Source organism: Ammodytes marinus (assembly GCF_949987685.1).
Source record: "Ammodytes marinus genome assembly, chromosome: 2".
Lineage (NCBI taxonomy): Eukaryota > Metazoa > Chordata > Actinopteri > Uranoscopiformes > Ammodytidae > Ammodytes > Ammodytes marinus.
Window position 1 is genome coordinate 19,107,651 of NC_137231.1, and position 22,702 is coordinate 19,130,352.

General features: G+C 39.3%; 1 protein-coding gene across 2 annotated transcripts in view; it reads left to right on the forward strand.

The window, feature by feature from the left end:
• Window positions 1-22,498, forward strand: part of pcsk5b (proprotein convertase subtilisin/kexin type 5b) — a 60,179-nt gene extending 37,681 nt beyond the window's left edge. The window contains exons 13-21 of one of the 2 annotated variants that reach the window (XM_080042074.1): window positions 3-139; window positions 735-869; window positions 1,134-1,236; window positions 11,537-11,730; window positions 14,686-14,770; window positions 16,709-16,812; window positions 16,995-17,133; window positions 18,464-18,579; window positions 20,184-22,498. In XM_080042074.1, the coding sequence (XP_079898200.1) occupies window positions 3-139; window positions 735-869; window positions 1,134-1,236; window positions 11,537-11,730; window positions 14,686-14,770; window positions 16,709-16,812; window positions 16,995-17,133; window positions 18,464-18,579; window positions 20,184-20,299 (1,129 nt within the window). In that variant the 3' untranslated portion in view covers window positions 20,300-22,498. The remainder of the gene's footprint in view (window positions 1-2; window positions 140-734; window positions 870-1,133; window positions 1,237-11,536; window positions 11,731-14,685; window positions 14,771-16,708; window positions 16,813-16,994; window positions 17,134-18,463; window positions 18,580-20,183) is intronic. The other variant, XM_080042075.1, reaches the window with a different exon arrangement.
• Window positions 22,499-22,702: the final 204 nt, after the last annotated feature.

A 22,702-nucleotide genomic window follows, 5' to 3' on the forward strand; every position in this document is an offset into this window, starting at 1 on the left:
AGGTTGTTTGATCACTCCATGGAAGGTTTTAAGAACTGGGAGTTTATGACCACCCACTGCTGGGGAGAGAAGGCAGCAGGCGACTGGGTCCTAGAGATCTATGATTCACCTTCTCAACTCCGTAGCCAAAAAGTACCTGGTATGACAGTGTTAATCGTATATTTTAATAATGATAATCAAAAAGAATCATTAATCTATATATCTATTTGAATTTAATTTACAGAGACAATAGAAGACAGTTTTGTCTGGAGTGAATGTAGGGCCAGCAGGAGCACACATGTTTCTCTGGAGGAAGTTAACTTTATTGCTGAAATGACCCACTAATTTAACAACATAATAAAGTCTCTAAGGGAGGGTTACAGTTTCTTAAAAGATGCAAGTAGGTCACTGTAATTCACGTAACTTGTGCCTAGTTTTTTTTCATGGGTATCATTTGGTTTCTGGAAAAATACCTGGAAATATAGAATAATTTAGATGATGAGGTCATTGTACTTTTTGTTGCTGCGTTCTTGTGGCGCAAGATGGTTGAACTGCTGTCTAATTTCTTAAAAGTGAAAAAACCTGACTACCATTGCAAATAGTTTCCTTTTTTTCATTTCTTTGGTTGGGACCATAATGGCAACACTATTTATGAAATACACAAATCCAATAAAAATCAAAGAATATTCAGCTGCCTACCAGGAGGACAAACAGTGGATCTTAGATGTCTTTTTACAATGCGTCTGTTTCCTCAGGCAAGCTGAAGGAGTGGTCATTGGTGTTGTATGGGACCTCTGTGCACCCATACTCGTCTCTGCGCAGCGACAAGCCCCGCTCCGTGACAGATCTGCTGCCGCCCACCGAGGAGGAAATCACTGAAGAGTTCAACGGTAAGAGATACTACATCCTGAGCCGTACACAGAAAGGTTAGCCACTGCAGCAGCATTGCATAGTATCATAATCTTCTATGGCAGCTGCCATTTAGACCAAAACGTTGTGCTGCCACTTTAGGCATAAGGGTATTGTTGAAAGGGAACAATAAATTAAAATTAATAGTTCCATAAACTCAGTTAAAATTGATAAGACAGTTAGACAGTTACACCCTTTACCTACAGTCATCAGCGCTTCACCCTGTTACTTCTTTGTGTCTCCAGGCCCCTGTGACTCTGAATGTAATGAGAATGGCTGTGAAGGCCCTGGACCCCATCACTGCATCAACTGCCTCCACTACTTCCTCAAGTTCAAGAACAACACCAGGTAAAGCTGCCTGAGAAATCAGAATAAAATTTAATAAAATTGAATATTGTTCCTGTGGTAGAGAACATCAAATAATTACTACGTATATTACTAATTACTATATATATATATATATATATATAGTAATTATATATATATACACTCAACAAAAATATAAACGCAACACTTTTGTTTTTGCTCCCATTTTTCATGAGATGGATTTAAAGATCTAAAATTCATTCCAGATACACAATTGTACCATTTCTCTCAAACATTGTTCACAAATCTGTCTAAATGTGTGATAGTGAGCACTTCTGCTTTGCTGAGATAATCCATCCCACCTCACAGGTGTGCCACATCAAGATGCTGATCTGACATCATGATTAGTGCACAGGTGTGCCTTAGACTGTCCACAATAAAAGGCCACTCTGAAATGTGCATTTTTTTGCTTTATTGGGGGTCTGGGGACTCAGAACCAGTCAGTATCTGGTGTGACCACCATTTGCCTCATGCAGTGCAACACATCTTCTTCGCATAGAGTTTATCAGATTGTCAATTGTGGCCTGTGGAATGTTGGTCCACTCCTCTTCAATGGCTGTGCGAAGTTGCTGGAGACGGCTTATGGTGGAGAAATTAACATTCAATGCACGAGCAACAGATCTGGTTGACATTCCTGCTGTCAGCATGCCAATTGCACGCTCCCTCAATGCTTGTGGCATCTGTGGCATTTTGCTGTGAGACACAACTGCACATTTCAGGGTGGGCTTTTATTGTGGACAGTCTGTCAGGATTGTACCAAAATGGCAGGCCAGAACCCAAGAGCACGACAACAAACAGTTCAGGTATTGCAACAAAGTTTAATGAGGAATCAAACCAGGTAGCGAGGCAACAAGTCCAAGAGGGGCAGGCAAAGGGATAATCCAGGATCCAAAAAGGATGGGTCAAAACACGAATAGGCAGGCAGGTAAACAGGCAGGAATTCAGAATTGGCTGGAGAGCAATGTAACACAAAGACAATCTGGCAGGGAACTGAGGGAATGAACCGGTATATATACTGTGGGGCTAATAGGTGATGGGAAGCAGGTGAGTGTGGTTAGGCCAGGTGGAAGTAATCAGCAGGGAGTGCAGAGCAGGGGGGAGTGGCCGGGTCTGAAATGACAAGAGAGTTAATATGGGAACAGACAAGTGACAAAAAACTAAATTGTGGCTGAAGTAGTGACACAGTCTAAGGCACACCTGTGCACTAATCATGATGTCAGATCAGCATCTTGATGTGGCACACCTGTGAGGTGGGATGGATTATCTCAGCAAAGCAGAAGTGCTCACTATCACACCTTTAGACAGATTTGTGAACAATGTTTGAGAGAAATGGTACAATTGTGTATCTGGAATGAATTTTAGATCTTTAAGTCCATCTCATGAAAAATGGGAGCAAAAACAAAAGTGTTGTGTTTATATTTTTGTTGAGTGTATATATACCGTACTTTCCGTACTATAAGCCGCACTGGACTATAAGCCGCATGTGTTATAATGTTTAATTACCATATGTAAGAATTCGTGCACAGAGGGGATTGTCGGGAAAGAGATGGCTGCTTGAGGAAGCTCCCATTTATTAACATTTCAACAAACAAGTTGCATATTTGCATAACGTATTCAAGTGTTACCATTTAGTGCAATAGCTACTAGGGATGGGCACGAGTGTTTTCACTACTCGTGTGATCGCTTGCATTCCTCGAGGATCAATCGATTCCTCGTTAAACTTTTTTCAATTTTTAGAACGCAGCGCATCTGTCTGCAGAACAACGGTTCATCGCAATAAAGCGCTCAATGCTTATTGTCAAACAGTCACAGTTACCATATGATTGTAAGGATTTATTTTCCACAAGTTTAAAACACATTTTCCTAACTGAAAGTAATTAAATAAGCGGGCCACAATTTAAACCGATCGAGTAGGTCTGCGGTGGAGAGAAAAAAAAAGAGAGAAAAAAAAGCATGGGCTGTAGTTGGCTAACAATCAAAATAGACACAATTTAAAATAAGAAGGGCAGCAAATACAATAAAATTATTGTCCTACAATTTAAACACATATATAGGCTAAATAACTCACCAAAGCAGTAGAAGTAGTATATCCAACCGCGTAATGCTCACTCCGTGTCCGTGATTATAATTAGCCTACCGCGACTAATTCCTCGTTAACGGAACGTTACACCGGTCGGCTTTTGAATCTCAATCCTATATTCCATAATAAAGGCTTCTTAACTGTCGTTTGCTCGAATGTGCCCGAAGTCAGCCTGGCTTCTTTAAGTGACTTTCCAAGTTTTCCAGCACCGCATTCAGCTCCGCGGTGCTGTGGAGACCACACACTGGCTGCACTGCACGGAGGTGGCAGTTATTTGCGGTTGCTGTTTGACACAACGCTTAGTTTATTTAACTTCGATCAAAATATTTAATTTTGTTAAACTTTATTTTATCCGTTTTGTGCCGTTTTGTACACGTATATAACATTTTAAAATAGGGGCGGCCCGCCGGCCGGCCTAAAGGCTACGAACACTAAAAAAAAACAAAAAAAATATTTTCCTCATCCACCAATCGAGATCATTTGAAAAAAGGAGTACTCGAGTACTCGATTACTAATGCCCACCCCTAGTAGCTACAGAACATATACTGTGCTGTGTAATAACAGGGTCGAAAAACGGGGAAAAAGTCGCGGCTTGTAGTCCGAAAAGTACGGTATATATAGTGCATTGAAAGGTTGAGGTATATATATATATATACCTCAATATATATATATAAATGTATATGTGTATATATATATATATATATATATATATATATGTGTGTGTATATATATATATATATATATGTATATGTGTGTGTGTATATATATATATATATATATATATATATATATATATATATATATATATTAGTGGTGGGCCGTTATCGGCGTTAACGTGCTGCGTTAACGCAAAACTCTTATCGGCGATAAAAAAAATGTCGCCGTTAATCTCTTATTCCACCTCCTGTTCGGCTCAGGGGAGATGGTTCCCTCCAGGGCCGATGGCTGTTCGCCGTCAGGGTGAACCCCCTTCCGTGTGTTCTCTGGTCGGGTAATAATAGCCGGGGGCCGTTGTTGACACTTGAGGATCCTTTATTGCAGGAGCGAAGCTTCTCTCACACACCCGCCGCTCTCTCTCTCCATCACTTGCCCACGACACACACCACCTGGCTGCAGGATCGCTAATGTAACACTCAGCGCCAAACCCCCTTCACAAATCTGTCTATTCAATGTTTACTTATAAATGTATCCATGTACGTAACTCTGACATGTACATAACTTAATTTATTGTTAATACTATGGTCTGTTTATAAATTCGGCATATGATTAAAGCATCTAAAAGCCCGTAATCATGTTAAACGTTTACTGTTTTTAAGTTATTAATGCCACTCGCTCCCGCAGATGCACAGCAGAGGGAGGTCTTATATTCAGCCATTGCTAAAGGGAGTGTTGTATTATGGAACGGCCGCTGTGGTACGAAATTCCAGTCTCAACAATGTTTCCTACACGCAATTATAACTCTAGCGTCTACAGCCCGTTGTTTTCATGTAGTGTAACTTGTGTAATGTGTTACATTATTCAGCTGTTGCCGTGATGTCGGCTAACGCTGATGCTAATGATAACTAGCTCTCCGTCGCACAATAGACTGTAGGTTGGTGTTGCAGCCAGCTGTTAGGTGAAGCGCTGTCCCACAGGTAAAAGCCATGGACCTATCAAGCCTGTCCAATATTCACTCTAGTCCAGCTTCTTGAAAAGTTTATAAGGACTTTATTATTTATGTAAAAATAATATTTAATGTTTCACTTGAAGCACAAAATTAATGGCTTTATTTTCTGTTAGCCTATACCCAACAAATTAGTTTTTTCGTTTTTTTAAGCACAAAAAACAGTGCAATGTTGTGATTTTTAGCCTTATATCTGATTAAATTGTTAGAATATTATTTGTTTGCAATAATTAGACACTCGTTCTGATGACGAAATGAAAGCCACCTGGCTTGAGAAACACGTTCTCAAAGACTTACTTTGAGTCATTATTTAGGAGCACACACATATTATGAATGAATTCAAATGAGACATTTTAATCTAGATTAATCTAGATTAATTCCAAAATTAATCTAGATTAATCTAGATTAAAAAAATTAATCTATGCCCACCTCTAATATATATATATATATATATATATATATATATATATATATATATATATATATATATATATATATATATATATATATATATATATACAGTATCTCACATAAGTGAGTACACCCCTCACATTTCTTCAAATATTTCATTATATCTTTCCATGGGACAACACTGAAGAAATGACACTTTGATATAATGTAAAGTAGTCAGTGTACAGCTTGTATAACAGTGTAAATTTACTGTCGCCTCAAAATAACTCGACACACAGCCATTAATGTCTAAACTGAAGGCAACAAAAGTGAGTACACCCCTAAGAAACATTTTCCAAATTGGGCCCAAAGTGTCAATATTTTGTGTGGCCACCATTATTTTCCAGCACTACCTAAACCCTCTTGGGCATGGAGTTCACCAGAGCTTCACAGGTTGCCACTGGAATCCTCTTCCACCCATTCATGACGACATCACGGAGCTGGTGGATATTAGAGACCTTGCGCTCCTCCATCTCCCGTTTTAAGAAGCCCCAAAGATGCTCAATAGGGTTTATGGCTGGAGACATGCTGGGCTGTCCATCACCTTTACCCTCAGCTTCTTTAGCAAGCCACTGGTCATCTTGGAGGTGTGTTTGGGGTCGTTATCATGTTGCCATACTGCCCTGCGGCCCAGTTTAAGACGGTTGAGTGCACGTTTTCAGCGTCACACCAAGAGGTTGGTTTTGGAAAATAGACGTATGAGTGCTGCCAGCTTTGCTGCAGGGCTTGAAGTGGTGGGGGGTCAGCCTGTCAGTACTCAGACCATACGCCACACTCTGCATCATACTGGTCTGCATGGCTGTTGTCCCAGAAGGAAGCCTATTCTAAAGATGATGCAAAAGAAACCCCACAAACAGTTTGCTGAAGACAAGCACACTACGGACATGGATCACTGCAACCATGTCCTGTGGTCTGATGAGACCAAGATAAACTTATTTGGTTCAGATGGTGTCAAGTATGTGTGGTGGCAACCAGGTGAGGAGTACAAAGACAAGTGTATCTTGCCTATAGTCAAGCATGGTAGTTGGAGTGTCATGGTCTGGGGCTGCATGAGTGCTGCCAGCACTGGGGATCTACAGTTCATTAAATGCTAACATGTACTGTGCCATACTTGAGCAGAACATGATCCCCTCCCTTCATAAACTGGGCCGCAGGGTGGTATTGCAACATGATAACGACCCCAAACACACCTCCAAGATGACCACTGGCTTGCTAAAGAAGCTGAGGGTAAAGGTTATGGACTGGCCAACCATGTCCCCAGACCTAAACCCTATTGAGCGTCTTTGGGGCTTCTTAAAACAGGAGATGGAGGAGCGCAAGGTCTCCAATATCCACCAGCTCCGTGATGTCGTCATGAATGAGGGGAAGAGAGTTCCGGTGGCAACCTGTGAAGCTCTGGTGAACTCCATGCCCAAGAGGGTTAAGGCAGTGCTGGAAAATAATGGTGGCCACCCAAAATATTGACACTTTGGGCCCAATTTGGACATTTTAACTCAGGGGTGTACTCACTTTTGTAACCGACAGTTTAGACATTAATGTCTGTGTGTCGAGTTATTTTGAGGGGACAGTAAATTTACACTGTTATATAAGCTGTACACTGACTACTTTATATTGTATCAAAGTGTCATTTATTCAGTGTTGTCCCATGAAAAGATATAATGAAATATTTGAAGAAATGTGAGGGGTGTACTCACTTTTGTGATATACTGTATATATATATATATATATATATGTATATGATGATGATGATGAGATATATATATATATATATATATATATATATATATATATATATATATATATATATATATATATATATATATATATATATATATATATATATATATATATATATATATATATATATATATATATATATATATGTATATATATATGTATATATATATATGTATATATATATATATATATATATATATGTATATATATATATATATGTATATATTAAGGATGTCCATGGTTAACTGGTTAACCGTTAAGAAGATCTTTAACCGGTTAATACTAAAGGTTAAACGGTTAAAAAAAATTAAATCATCTTAATTTCTCTGAAATCCGGACTCTTATTTTGATATCGCTAAACCGGATGTAAGAACGCCAACTGTCGGTAAAGAATGAAAAAAGTCGTGTAGGCTACTCTCAACTTTATAATAGGTCCATGGTACGCACCCAGAAAGATAGCCAGTCACAACACTCCCCTGCCATGTGTTTGTATAATTTAATTAACAGCGTGGGCTCCCGCTAGCTTAACATAGCGCTAGCATTAGCCTTCTTGAGGTGGATGCTGTCCTGCATCTTTCACCGTCTCAGTGAGTGTGAGAGAGTGACAGACAGGCAGTGAGTGCCCGCCCCCTGCACAGACACAGAGGCCGTGTCTGAACTGCCATACTAGCGTCCTACATCCTACATACTCATGCATACTCTCTACTCAAAGATCGATTGTGTATGCGAGCTGCGTCTAAACGTTCTCAGTTGAAGTATACTCAAGCAATGAAGAATTTCTTCTTCTTCTTATAAGATTCAGGCAGTTTAGACACTGTTAAGCTTATAACCGCCCTCTACAGGTTAGATATTGAACTAGATTTTTACAGTCCTGTGTTCATCATCTGTGTTTTAGACCTCTTGTTTTATAATAATGATGTTTTGAGGCGGAGGATCCCTCCGACGCTCTCTGTCCGGCTCATCAGCACTCAGCTGTCTGTGAGTTGAGCTGGACGAGCCGCGGTGTGTGGAACAGCGATCTGTTCTAATCTCTCTCCACTATCAGACTCACAACACTCATTTCACTTAGTGACTCTAATGTTGTTAGGTATTTATCTTCATCTCTTATCTATTGTAAGAGTTTATGAATGACTGCACGTACAGTTGTCAGATCGCGGAACCCCAAACAATGTTGTTGCCTAGCAACTTGCTCGAAAATATTTCATTTTCCTGGGCGGGTAGAATTGACCCAGTGCATTATGGGGCGGTTGAGTAGGAAAAGTATACAATCGATTCATACCCAAAATCTTCCCGGAAGTTAGTACTCATCCGGGAATTTCTCACATACCCAAACTCGCATACCCAACCGTCACATACTCAAATTGAAGTCAAAATGAGTATGAGTAGGACGTTAGTATGGCAGTTCAGACACGTCCAGAGAGGTCTGCCATGCTTGTGTGCCAGGATCAATAGCGAAAATCCTTCATAAACAAAAGCGTAACGTACCGTTATGCAGTACTGATAACGGCGGAGCTTATCAATACTACGGCCTTTCAAAATGAAGGTCGGGAGCCCTGCTATAATGTTTCATGTATTTCACTATAAATAGGCTACATTAAATCTTAAAGGGACACTGTGTAACATTTTAAGTAATTTATTAACCTAAATCAATATCCTCATTCATAAATATGTCCTCATTGGTGTAAAATCACCTCTGCCAATAATCTGAATTATCCTCCTGAGCGGAGAATTACAAATATTAATATTACATTTTGTACATTGAGCAGGCAGGTCTTATGGAGGCATCCATGTTTTTGGAATGTCATCAGATGCATTGTTTAAAATGTAGAATTGTTCTTGTCCTTGAAGGCCACTGTAGCTTCTGTTATTATTCGAAAGGGGTGGGGTTACCCAGGGAGCGTTGCATTCTAGAACTTTCTAGAACTTTCTTGATGATGTCATATTACACACTGCACCTTTAACGGTTAACCGGTTAATAACCGTTAATTCTTGTGGTTAACCGGTTAAAGAAAAAATTCTAAATGGCCATCCCTAATATATATATATGTACATATGTACATATGTGTATATATATATATATATATATATATATATATATATATATATATATATCTGTACATATGTGTGTATATGTACATATGTGTATATATATATATATATGTATATGTACATATGTGTATATATATATATATATGTATGTATATATATATGTATGTATGTATGGGGGGGGGGGAGACTGTGACTGTAACTGTGCAGATTTGTGTGTGCCCTTAGGATCCCATCAGGATCAAAGTCTGTTGAAATTGCCTTTGTGAATGCAGGTCTCTGCTAGCCTGGCATTCCCAGACCTGCCACTAGGCGCAGGCAAATTAAATTTGCTGCGCGTGTTGGTCTGGACACCCTCCGTTGAAGCTTATCAAGAATACCAGAAATCTGGTATAACGTTTCAATTGGTTCTATCTAATATGGGCGCGCCAGAGCCCTTTATATGGTGCTCTGGGGAGGACGTAACCGGATGACGACAGTGACGTGCATGCGACGTCGAAGCTGTGATAGTAAACATCAAAGATGGCTGCGGATATGTTGTGTGAGTTTGAGACTGCTTTGGCCTCGACCCTTAACGAATTGGAAGACGGGACTCATAGCTTTCACTAGCAAGTAAGTGGAATGTTCTGTTTTGCCGACCGACAACGGCAAACGTTTAATTGAACAGTTTAACAGCTGTTCGCTAAACGAACGGGGCTTACGTCACTTGTGCATCGCTCTGATTGGTTGTAGTGCTATCCAACTGCGTGCAGTGGCATTTGAAATGCACGAGTAGGAGCCGCCCCTAGAGTTGGAAATTACTATTGATCGTCGCCAGACCCTCTATCGTTCAAGATATCAGGGTCAGGATTTCCAGGCTAGGTCTCTGCACTAATAAAAGGCAAACCAATGCAGGTGTATGAGAATGGCAAGCTTGGGCTTGGCCTTATCATTAGCCCACTTAAGAGGTGTGCTGCCCTTTTCTACCACCACAGGGAGCAATTGATGAATGAAGATTAGGGGAGCGGTAGGAAGCAGGAGGAGGGATGGCTCTGGTGTTTAATCTTCAGATAATTACATACCTACAGTACATATGTGTTTCACGGTCTAGAGAGAGACTCACCAAAATGTGTGTGTGGAGAATGTGTGTATTATTAGGGAGCATTGTTTTACACCAGGAGTAATGAGAAATCTTAAAACCGTATTGTTGGACGTTGTGTGTCTGTGAATCTACTTTATGCATTTGTAAAGAAGCACAATTTTAATGTGTTTCAGTGTGTTTTTTGTTAGCATTGAAGGGCGACATCATTTTCTCCCTTTTGGTTTACGTCCACTAGCCATCATTTTAATTTTGATAATGTGGCTTAGAATTGAGTTTTATTTACAACCTTTTGTAGATGTTCGTTTGCTTGTGCTTTGCTGCATTCAAAAAAATTCTGAAACCTCTTCAGATCTTAGTAATGATTTTGGTGACTAAAACATAATGATATCTGATAGTAATGATGGCCAAAACCAGTCAACCAAAAATGTTTTCCCTTAAAATAGCTTTTACCAAAATGTTCCATGTATACGATTCCATTCATTGACATCTGCTTGCAATGACATTGTGGACAAATGCTGTTTAAAGCATTTATCACCCTCCTATCCTTGGTGTAGGCTCTGTGCATATTATTGTTTTTAGAATATTTTTTGGTAAAAGTATCAAATACAGGTTAGCAGAAGACAGTATTTGAAGTTGCAGGATAAATGCATGTGCACATATGGTTGTGTTTCACACGTGAAAAATGTGTCTCTTGGCAGAAATCCCTGTATTGTATGAATAAAGTTTGTGTGTATGTGTGTCTGTGTCTGTCTGTGTGTATATATTCAAGGCTTTTAAGGATTTTGAGATCTTTTTCACCTTAGGAAGGGAGCCTCAGGGGTAAATAAGGGGGTAATAGAGGGGCGTGAAGTGAACAGATGTGGCACCTGTTCACCATATAGCAACAGCATACACGCACTCGCTCTCTTTGTCTCAAACTCATTATGTACTTTTGATACATGAATAGTGTAATAATGGCCAATTAAAAAAAAAAAAAAAAAAACGATATTAATGTTATTTCAGAAATATGTTTAACATTTTCAGCCTGATATCATAATAATGAGCTGTGTGATGGAGGTTGTTAGACGGTGAGTTTGATTTAGTCTTTATTATGTTGTTCAAGCAGACTGAAGTCAAAGTGAACTACCACCCGAGTGTGAGTGAAAGAAATTCAAATTTCCCCCTTGTTTTTTAAGTTCCACTTTGGCCTTTTGTAACACTCTCCTTCAATCCCCTCCTCCTCCAGGATGTGTGTATCTGAGTGCCCCAGTGGCTTTTTCCGCGACGATAGGAAACGCTGCAAGAAGTGCTCTTCGTTGTGTGAGACCTGCGTTGGTAGCCGCAGCGACCAGTGCACCACATGCAGGACTGGATTCCACCTGAACGAGGGCTCCAACACATGTGTCGCCAACTGTGCTGACAGCTACTACCTCGACCAAGGTACGTTTCACCTGCTGGCCAAACAGGGCTCTGCTATGTACAAACTCCAACAACAAATGCATACATACACACGATAGCCCACCAAACCCCAAATTCCTGGGTTTTCTTTCATCATTCCTTGATCCCAGCTTTGGGTTTTCAAAACCTTCTCCTTCTTAAGATTTTTCTCCCTGTGAACCCGTTTTCTCATAGTTCCCTGTTTTCACACAGGGTTAAGGATTTGTTTGTCCAAGTTCATCGTAGCTTTGCTACCCTTTGATCAAATTCACAAAGGGTAAAGTTCCTTAGATTAAAAACATCGCTACATTTGTGTTCTTTGGTGAAGAAGAAACTGAGCGGATGGAAACATCTGTGTTTTGACCTGCAACCTAAGGAAAATGTTCATAACTATCAACAACGCTGCTTTTACTTCACTTCCCCAGAATGATGCTGTTGTACGATTGATGTAACGTCTAGCCGGTTGTTTATTTTTATGCACTTGCTGAACTGAACAGGGCTGAAAAGTTTGTTTATTAAAATTAAACAGACATGCAGAACGATTTTCTATGGATTATATTTATGGAAAGCCGGCTTGTTTTCTTAGTGTTGACCTCTGGTCTGTAATAAACAGTAGTGTGGTGGTGTTGACATACAGTGTGTACTGTGTGTATATACTTACTGGTCTGTCTTATGTTCAAAATGTACGCCAGCCTGGATGAAAGTAAAGTAGGAATGAGAGACTGAAACTATGTATGTCTTATAATTATGTCTATATTTTGGTTGGCTGCCAAGACAGTGTAAGTCCTGGCAGCTCTGAGCGTCTCTGGCAGCAGATCTGATGTGATCTGATCCAAGTTCAATCATAAAATTTCAACAGGCCAAGATGTAGTGGATACTTTTTTTTTTCTTTTGAAATGTTGGCACTGCTGAGGATTGTGTTGTGTTAAATGAGTTTATTTTTTCTTTGTGAGTCTGACAACATCCCAGGTGAATTCATGCTTTTATCAACACTGGTCTTGGACACATTCACGTAATGCTTTTGATACTACTCAAGATGACACTAATTTAGAGATTCCAACTTAATTATTGACAAAGTAATTTAAGCTACTTGAAGGTACTGTATGTGTGGTGGCAATGGATTCAAATGTGATATTTGACTATTGTGTCAAACATTTCTAAATCCCAAGCACAGGATGTAAACAGTTTGACTGCCCAATTTAACCCTCTGAGGTCTAGGGGTATTTTCTCAGATTTTACATACTTCTATAAATACCTATTTCAAATGTGCAAGAAGATAAATTATACCAAAGTGTTTTATATGGAAATGTTCAGAACACATTAGGCCTTTGTTTTCTGAGGTCTACTCATGTCCTACCTAGACCATTGTGTATATAAATAATTAGCTTAAATGCTGAAAAATGTATTGCGATTTTTGAAAAACCTGGAAATTTGCGTGAAAGAAGAACCTTTAGTCATCCTGTTGAGTTGTTTTGGCTCTTGAAATTGCTTCTCCTAAGCCTTAGCTTCAAAAATGCAGTGGAAATTTTCCAAAACACAGTAGGGGAGTGCACAAAACATGACTAATATAAAATTTGGTCCAGACGCTTTTTGGTAGAAATGTTGTCTCTACTTTCAAAAAACATAAAGAAATTAGACTGAATGAAGACTTTGAACCACATATGATGATTCATGGGATGTACACTAATAAAAGAGGAAGCATCACAAATTTTTTTTCAAACAAACCATTAAGTAAATATAAAAACAATAATAACAAACTACTTTCACACTATGTATATATGCACTATTTACAAGCTAAGTGGTAGCTGGGGAGCTTCTGGGTCTTGCTTCTCACGGTGTTTTCTAAGCCTGTAAGGGACTGACAGTATCACAAGAACATTCCCTGGAAACAGGAGAGCCTCTAGTTTGAGATGATGTTTTAATTTTTTGTTTCAGTCAAATCTTCAGGGAGATATTAATAAAGATATGTGCGTGCGTGAATAGACCTCAGAGGGGCATTTCAGCCAGGATTACAACTAATGGTTATTTTCTTTATAGATGTCTTTGGATTTACTGATTTATTATTATTTAGTAAGGGTAAAAATGCCCATCACAATGTCAAGGAGTGAAAAGTAGCCTCTTCAGATCTTTCTAAAATCCAAGGATTTTGGCACACTATGATATAAAACAGAAACATCAACATATATTCACATTCACCACTTTAACTTATAATTGATCATCAAAATTGTTGATTTTTTTTAAATGAACTGCTTGATAATGAACCATTTAAGCACAGATTTTGACCACCATATCTGAATTAAAATGGGAAATTAAAAGTGCATTTTCTTGTCATGGAAACCTATCTGTGACTTGTTCATATCCTGCACGTGCCCTTTAAGGATTTTCAGATTCCTGAAAATCAAACCAACAAAGCTCACCTTCCTCAGTCTCCTCGTCATAGCTTTGCCCAGAGGACTTCCCAAACAAAACCATAAAGGTGGTGTAATACATGGACAACGTTTTTCAGAAATTTTGAAAAATAACAGTTTTGATGAATAGTCGGTGTACTCATGAGTAATAAATCATGTTATTGACATTATCTTTTTTCGCAATCCTCATCGCTGCTGAAGGCAGAAGTGTCCATGTGCATTGTGTCAAAGCGTGTCATTGCCTTTAGTCAGCCCTTTGAAATATTCATCGACATTCCTATCCTCCCTCACAACACTAAAATCTTCTTTTTTATCCCTGCAGCTTGAGCTTTTTATCATTTCTCCTTCTCTCATTCAATCTCTTCCTCCCTTCCTGTCATCCATCGCTCCCTTCTTCTTCTTTTCCCTCTCTTTGTCGTCACATTATTTAGCCCTTGTCCTCCTCTTCATCATTGTTTTCCTCCTCTGCTCCCTTTCTTCATTTCAAAAAGCAACTACACTTTTGGTTCCTATTAGCCACTGTATGACTGGCTTACCCTGTGTCTTTCAGATTCCAACATTTGCAGGAGATGTCCAGAGAACTGTAAGAGGTGCACCACCTCCAATATCTGCACAGAATGTAAACCTGGCTTGAGGTAAGCTGGGAGCCCTGCTGGGAAATGTACCAAGGTCACTGACTTTAAAGCATTGAGAATGATAGTGTCTTGACAGCAAGGGATTTCAGCCTTGTCGTGTACGTTGCTTCATAACTTTTGAGTTTGTACCCTTCCATTTTTTATAGTAATGGAGCTGTGTGTCTTTGAGGAAAGATTGTCAGAGAGAGTCTCACCTCTCTCTAAATTTGCTTATTATTAATTGAATTGAATTGAATTGAATTGAATTGAATTGAAAATCACACATGCACACACGCACAATCACACAGGCAGCGCAAACCTTGTGTTTAGTGGGTGATTAGCTGAACAGTTTGGTTCATAAATACAGCTCACCTAAATAGATTTTATCATATCAAAAATTGTTAGCTACATGGAATTTGTGTGACTGCTGGGCTTGCTTCTACTCTGGTAATTATCACAGCTTGTTTTATATTGGTCTACCATTACAGTACTTTAGGTCATCCAGTCATATTCGTACAAATAGGTCAGTTCCTTGTGTTTTTGCATCAATTTGGCTTGAATGTCAGTGTTGTTTTTTCAGGATAACAACCTTTTGTGCTCATCCACTCAAATGGGGCAGGAGGTCATTGTTGCTTATTCAAACCAGCACATTGTGTTACACTGCTGTTTGGTTTGCAACATGAACCAGTCCCAAATGTTTTCCACTTGGCACCCAAACTGAGTAACAACAGCTTCACCCTGTGGCCCAGGCTTATTAAAGCTGACTCCTGTCATGCAGAGACCCACAAGAAGTGGAGCTGTTTGAATACGGTCCTTACTTTGAAGAACCTCTGGTCTAAACCATTTAGTCATCCGTGCAGACATGTTCCAGTTCAATTTCTGGACTCTTCAAACTACCACAGCTACATTTGACGTGACAGAGGACAGGGCGTTTCAAAGCGCTGAAATTCCTGATAGCTCATAAAGGAAACACTTGTGAAGCGTTTAAAACATATTGTGGTCATGGAAGCTTTAAGTGTTCAGTCTAGCCAGAGGTGGAGGTGGGGACACTTGTAAGCCATAATTTCCTCTGAACTCCAGTGAGACCACAGAAAGACACATGCTCGCTCACATGCTTGCGCACACACACACACACACACACACACACACACACACACACACACACACACACACACACACACACACACACACACACACACACACACACACACACACACACACACACACACACACACACACACACACACACACACACACACACACACACACACACACACACACACACACACACACACACACACACACACACACACACACACACACACACACACACAGTCTCCCCTCCTGTTCAATTCACCATTCATGGTTGGTTAGGAGTTGAGGAGGAAGAGAGGACCAGACGAGATCGTTTCTGGGAAACATTGGCTAACAAAGACCAGCTGTTTTTCAGCTTAGCGCAGAACGCTCACCAACCTGTCTTCTCTGTGACTTCACAGAACTGACTTTAGAGCCTCCAAAACATATTCATAACCTACATTTGGCACAAAAATATCTTGTTTGTGATGGTCAAAACAACAAATTACATCTGACTACAGTTTAATCTAGAGGACGCACACATGCGTGTGTGTCATTGAAAAATGCTAAACTAAAGGCCAGGTGCTAATGTGTACACCCACACATATCTCTGGAACTGCAGCAGTTTCTACATCATTCTTCCTAAATATTTGCCCAGAAAAAAAATTCTGAAGAAATTAGCAGCTGGGTTTTGACAGGGAGACTTCGATTGCTTTGGAGCAAACAGTTTGGAAACACTAAAGCGATTTCACACATTTATTTGTATCACTTGTACTGCTAGCTTGGATTTTATTTAGCTTAATACAGGAAATAATATATTTTTTTAAACTTCCTGTTATTTCTGTTATTAAAATGTATTAATGTGTATTTATTTCTATTTCTTAGTCTTCAAGGAAACAAGTGTCAGATGACCTGTGATACAGGGACTTATTACAATGGCCACAAAAGGACTTGTGAGCCCTGTCATCGGGCATGTGCCACCTGCGCAGGTAGGAAGTCTTAAGACAAATTATTGCAAATACTTATAGTATGACATTTGAATTTGTAGGTCAGTGTGTTCTCTTGCGGTCAGACACGATGAATACTCAAAATAATCGTTTTGTTGTTGTTTATCATCTGCTTTGTAAAGCCCTAGCAACATTTCTGAAGTTTGTGTCTTGTTTCTTTCCAGGCACAGGAATAGAGGCGTGCACTAAGTGCGCAGATGGCTATTTACTTGAGGACTGGCGGTGTGTGTCAACTTGCAGCACTGGCTATTACTTATCAGAGCAGACCTCAGACAACGGTCAGGTGCAGAGGTCCTGTAAGAAGTGAGTCACCTTGCCTGCCATCACCTTGACTCAACAGTGAAAAAGTGAACATCTTTTGTCTCGAGCCTTCTTCGTTTAGAGATAAACTAGAGGTCTAGCGAGTGAGGTGCAGATTGTTCTGCACTTACTCTTCAGATTTGTTCTCCTATTATTAATTATTATGCTTTAGTTTCAGTCAGGTTTCAGATAGTTAACCGTCCTGTCTTTCCTCAGAACCAGCACCTGTCTGTACTTTCTTTGCATTCGTTCTTATCTCCTGTCCTGCACAAGTCTACAGTAGGTCAATTGCTGCTCTATGTGCACAAGAGAACAATGAGACAAACACTAAATTAATAGGTAAAAAGGTGCCCATGCAGCATAGAAATCATAAATTCACACCCTTTTAAGAAACCTTTCAGGATTACCCTTTAATGGAGTCATCGTTTGGATCTTAAAGCTGTGTGCCGTGTTCCCACAAACCGTTCTCTTGCCTCACTCTTTACTAATATAAAACTGGATGAGGAGAGAGGGAGTGAAAGAACATGAAAACATACTCATATTCCTATGTTTGATGACAGTTTGATGACTACTTTGCCTCCTATCACACACACAGTCAAGCTCTTCCACAGAGTCAGACATCTTGTCTGCTTTCTCTATCACTCATCGAGGTGGACTCGCCTCCCTGCTGTTTTTCTCTCCCACCTTGAATTATTTATTGCTCACTTGACCTTTTACCGTACTTGATTTCTTAATTCTCTGTCAGCTCTCTCGCTGTCAGATCATTTCAGATAACTTTTTGCTCTATTTTCACACTAGCAGAATTAATTGATGTCATACGGCACTTTATAACGTACAGTTCTTTGCCATTTCTGCTTTCCAACACACACTGAAAGGGCCAAAGCAATGAGCTACAGTTGTAAATGAAATGCATGAATTCTTTTAGAAGATTAAGGTTTTGTGCCGAGGTTTATTAAATAACTGTGAATACAAGGCATTTTCAGTAGTTTTTCATTTTCATTTATATGTTTAATATGTTCATATTAATATATAATGTTTATGTGTATACTTGGAATCACAAATGGTTTTGCTCTTTGCAGTTAATATTTTACGCAAATTGGATATGACTGTATGGTATTCTACCCAGTAGCTTACACATGCTTAAATAACATGTTTAATACTGCAGCAAAAAGTCTAAGTTAAGTTGAAATTTGTTGTGTGTTACTGTATTGAAAAATTGTTTTAATTGGTTTTGGGGCTTAATTATTGGATACAGTTCCAACTTTCCACAGGATATGTGAGCACAGTGTGAAGCTGCATTGCCTATATCTAACCCTCATACAACCATCCACAGGTGTGACCATAGCTGCTATGAGTGCTTGGGGCCCGGTGAAAGAAACTGCAGCAGCTGTGTCAGTGGTTACAATCTGGAGGCAGGAGTCTGCGTGGTCAGTACCATCTGCAAAGATGGTGAGTTGTCAGCTTTCTTATCTATGAAATAGCCTCTATGCGTTTAATTTATACATGTTGCTTTGGCTCTCGCAAGCAGTCGTCATAATGCCTGACAGTATGGTCAACGGGGAAAGTTCTGTAAAGACGTAGACCAGCAACTGCATTGAATTGGGCAAAAGAAAAGAAAACATGCTTTATAATGTATTTGATAATTCACAACAGTATTTCTGCAAAATATTGAATGCAAAAGTACAGAAATTGGGGTCTAAACAATACCAGCAATTCAAAGAGCCAATGGTTTCAAGGGTGCAGACTTAAATCTTATCACTCGTTGAGTCTTTTTTGCATCTTTGTTGGAATTAAATTGTTTTATATCGCACAGGCTATGAAAAAATGTATGCAAAGGGTAACTTTATTATATTCAAAAACTAAGGATTCACCTGTGGCCCTTTTCTTATTTTTCAAGCTTTGTACTAACTTCTTGAGTCAAACTGCTCAAAGCTTCAAAGCAGGAGGTCTGCCTGTCTTTGCTTTTGTGCTCTTCATCTAAAGGTCCCATTCATGTTCTGAATATAGAATTACTATATAAAATCTCTCCGGAGTTAGACACTCACACCTTCTTGTTGCTTTATTTTTAACATAAACTTTAAACATGGTTGTTTTCACCTTACTTTGTCACATTGCATAGACTAATACGTTCCTTGAAGCATCTGCTTACTCTTTATCAACTTCTTATTTTTTCAAGTGCTCCATATACTGTGTAATGTACCTGTACAATCATTTTCTTATTTCTCTTGCATCTTGACTAGCACTTTTGGCTTTCTGTTTGCTGCGTTCTATGGTCTATTCTTTTCAGACTTGTGCATATACTGTATCTCAAAGTGCAAATATTCCTGTTCCTCACTAACCAGCTACGGTGACATTCTGATAATGAGGCTTGGACTGCAGCCTGTAATTTGCTGCCCTAGCCACGCCGTCTTAGTTCAGAGTTGGTGATGAGAGAAAGCTGTGTGGAGAAAAATGTCTTTACTGTGTGACCTTTCTGTTGATGATGAGTACTTTGCTTAAGTGCACACTCAGTCTGTTTCCGCCCTTCCTACACCAAAGGTAACTGCTTTCATATTGATGAAACTTTGATGGGCAGCTCAAAAGTGATATTTAATTGCTGCTGATAAATGATAGAATTGGCTTTCAGACTGGGGGTCCACTTTGAGTTTTCTGTGATACAAAATGACGCCAAGTTGTGAATTTCAAAAATCTTCAGTTTGCTAATTGTGTGATGTTTGTTCTCTCTCTCTCTCTCTCTCTCGGTCTCTCTCTCTCTCTGTTTGTTTTACTCTCAAATCTGTTTTCCCTCTCTCCTGACATGGATCCAATCATTCCACTGGACTACAATCATTTTCCACCTCGATGAACATCACCTGTGATTGGATCAAAAAACCTCTTCCTGTCATCTGAATCCTCTCCTGACCAATCACACGGCTCTGCCTGCCATTCAACCACTTCTAATGGTTCTGCCCTGTGTGTGTGTTTGTTTCCACATGTATTTGTGCGCGTGCATGTTTTCCCCCTCCCCTCCTTCCAAACTCCCCTTGTATTTCTTCTTCCTGGTCTGTGGAAAGCAAATGAAGAATCTTGGGCGGAGGGCAGTTTCTGTGTGCTCGTTAAAAAGAACAATCTTTGCCAGAGGAAAGTGCTGCAGCAACTGTGCTGCAGAACGTGCTCGCAAAAGGGTTGACGGGATGCACTCACTGGGCATTAAAGGGATTGCGGGGGGGAGCTGGGGGCACAGGGGGCGCCAGTCCTTCTCAAACCCCCCTGCCCACTCATTCACAGTCACATAATTTATAAGAGAATCTGTGCCTCTTAAAGGGACTGCATCGGAGGTGCGATGACAGGACTACAACAAACCTACCTTTTTCTGTACTGGGACAAACACGTGGTCAGGGTGTAAAATGACTGGGACTTATTTCAAGAACAAATGAGCAAATGAAAACAAAAGTGAAAAAACAAACAAAATAATAAAAGTGTCGGTATTTTGTGACCAAAGCATCGATGCCAAAATAATTGAACCTTTTTTATTTTTTTCTGCCAGTGTAGGAAGTATAGCGTAAAACGGGAGCCAATCAGCCTGTGAATCTCTGAATACGTCTGTGTGCATTTCTTATTTTGGCTCCTCTTCCTCATCTCTTTCAAGTGTTGATGATAAGCAAATGGAAAGACACATACAATAGGAAACGCCTTGGTGTTTATACCTGTAAATATACATAAAAGAAAAAAACAAGCTCACTCAGTAATGTGAAAATAATGTCTGTCTGGGCTGACTTTGGCTGTTTTAGGGGAGGGAAGAAAACTTCACACACAGTTCTTTACACACACGGACAAGGATACATATGTACCCCTTGCACACACACACACACACGCACATAAACATGGAATTAGCCACTTGAAGTTAGATGCTACAGTGTCACCATATCCCAAGACTGCTACACATTAGTGACCAAAATCACCTCATTTCATTTATTTAAAAACGTAAACATGCCCTATGAATAGTGTGTGTGTTTGTCTTTATTGGTGTGTGTGTGTGTGTGTGTGTGCAGGCAAATTCCATTAATTCTTAATGTAAGCCCAGACAGCATTGATTCATTCCAGAGGTACTATAAGATGAGTCGATAGTAATTTCTTCTGGAGCTTTCTGCAGGGAAGGAAAACACTGCAGTGAGTTATGATGAAATTGTGGTACTAGGGATGCACCAATGGCCATTTTCACTCATAATGCAGATTTTGGAAAACTTTTGCCAGAAACTGAATATTGATTCCATCAATTACTGTGACCAAAAAATGTAAAGCCTCCCCATTACTTTGTTGTCACAGGGTAAGATTATCCAAATATATTATCTATATTTGTTACTGGGTACTGAATTTCTCATGCGGTAGTTTGGTCTTTCACATGCAATAACCCAGATAAAGGATTTTGCCCAAGGATTATATTTGATCTGTATCGGTGCATCCCATTATGTTACTGTTCTCCATTCCAATAGAGATATAGACATGTTTACTCTTCATCATTCCATTGTAATGGCAATGCATATCAATAGAAATGTCTCTCTACACCTTAAACGTAGAAGGTCAACGATGGGCACAGACAATCTGGTGCCATCATCATGTTTCATTTGCAGGAAGCTGTGACTGTCTTGCTCTCAGTTACTTATGCAAAAAGGGAATTCAAAGCTCATATTGACATTTAGATTTGCAAATAAAATTGGCGGTAGTGTTCAGTCAACCCAAGAGAAATCAGAAAACAAAAGCAATGAAGCAATGAAGCAATCAATAATTGTTTTTATTTACATTCTAATTGTTAGAAGTGAAAGTAAACTGACGGCATGCCTGCAGAACTGGAAATGTGTCAGAGATGTTAAATTATCTTTTGCCAAAACTGTACTTGTGTTAAGGCAGACAGATTTCAGATGTCTGGTTCCTCCTCCTCTCTGTCTCTGACCCTTACCTGATGAAACTCAGAGGGTATCCTGGTGGTGCTGGTTTCTAAAAAAAAATCAAACAAACAAAGCAAATATAATGTTTAAGATTCTTATTCTACTTGCACGGGTTTTCACACCTGCAGCGTGAGCATTTACAGTATTAGATGAGTTGTTGTACTGTCGACTGGTTATGGCTCTTGATTTGTAATAAAGATTGATGACTCCCCTGTTTTGGTTAATAAAAATGTATTCTTGGTCATTGTTTAAGATGATTTGATTTGACTTTAGATCATGTGGTAGCAGAGACACACACACACACACACCCCTCGTATAAGAGCTGTTTTTATTGTGTACCTGTGACATATCTGTGACAATGCATTATTAATGTTACTCAAAGTCCTAGTTTTGAAAATCTTTTTTTTTTACTTAAGTGTTTTTATTAAAATGTTTAATCTGTTCATGTTTTTGTTTTCTTTTCAGTTTTCATTAATACACTGTTAAATGTTGACAGTGTAGTTATCCGTATTATTATTATTATCCGTATTATTTCATACATTTTTGGTCAACAATTTTTTTTCTCACTTTTCTAGAACATTAGCTTCCCTGCTTTGACTCAAAGTCGATTCAAAATCATAAAAAAATAAAATCATTGTAATTCAGAT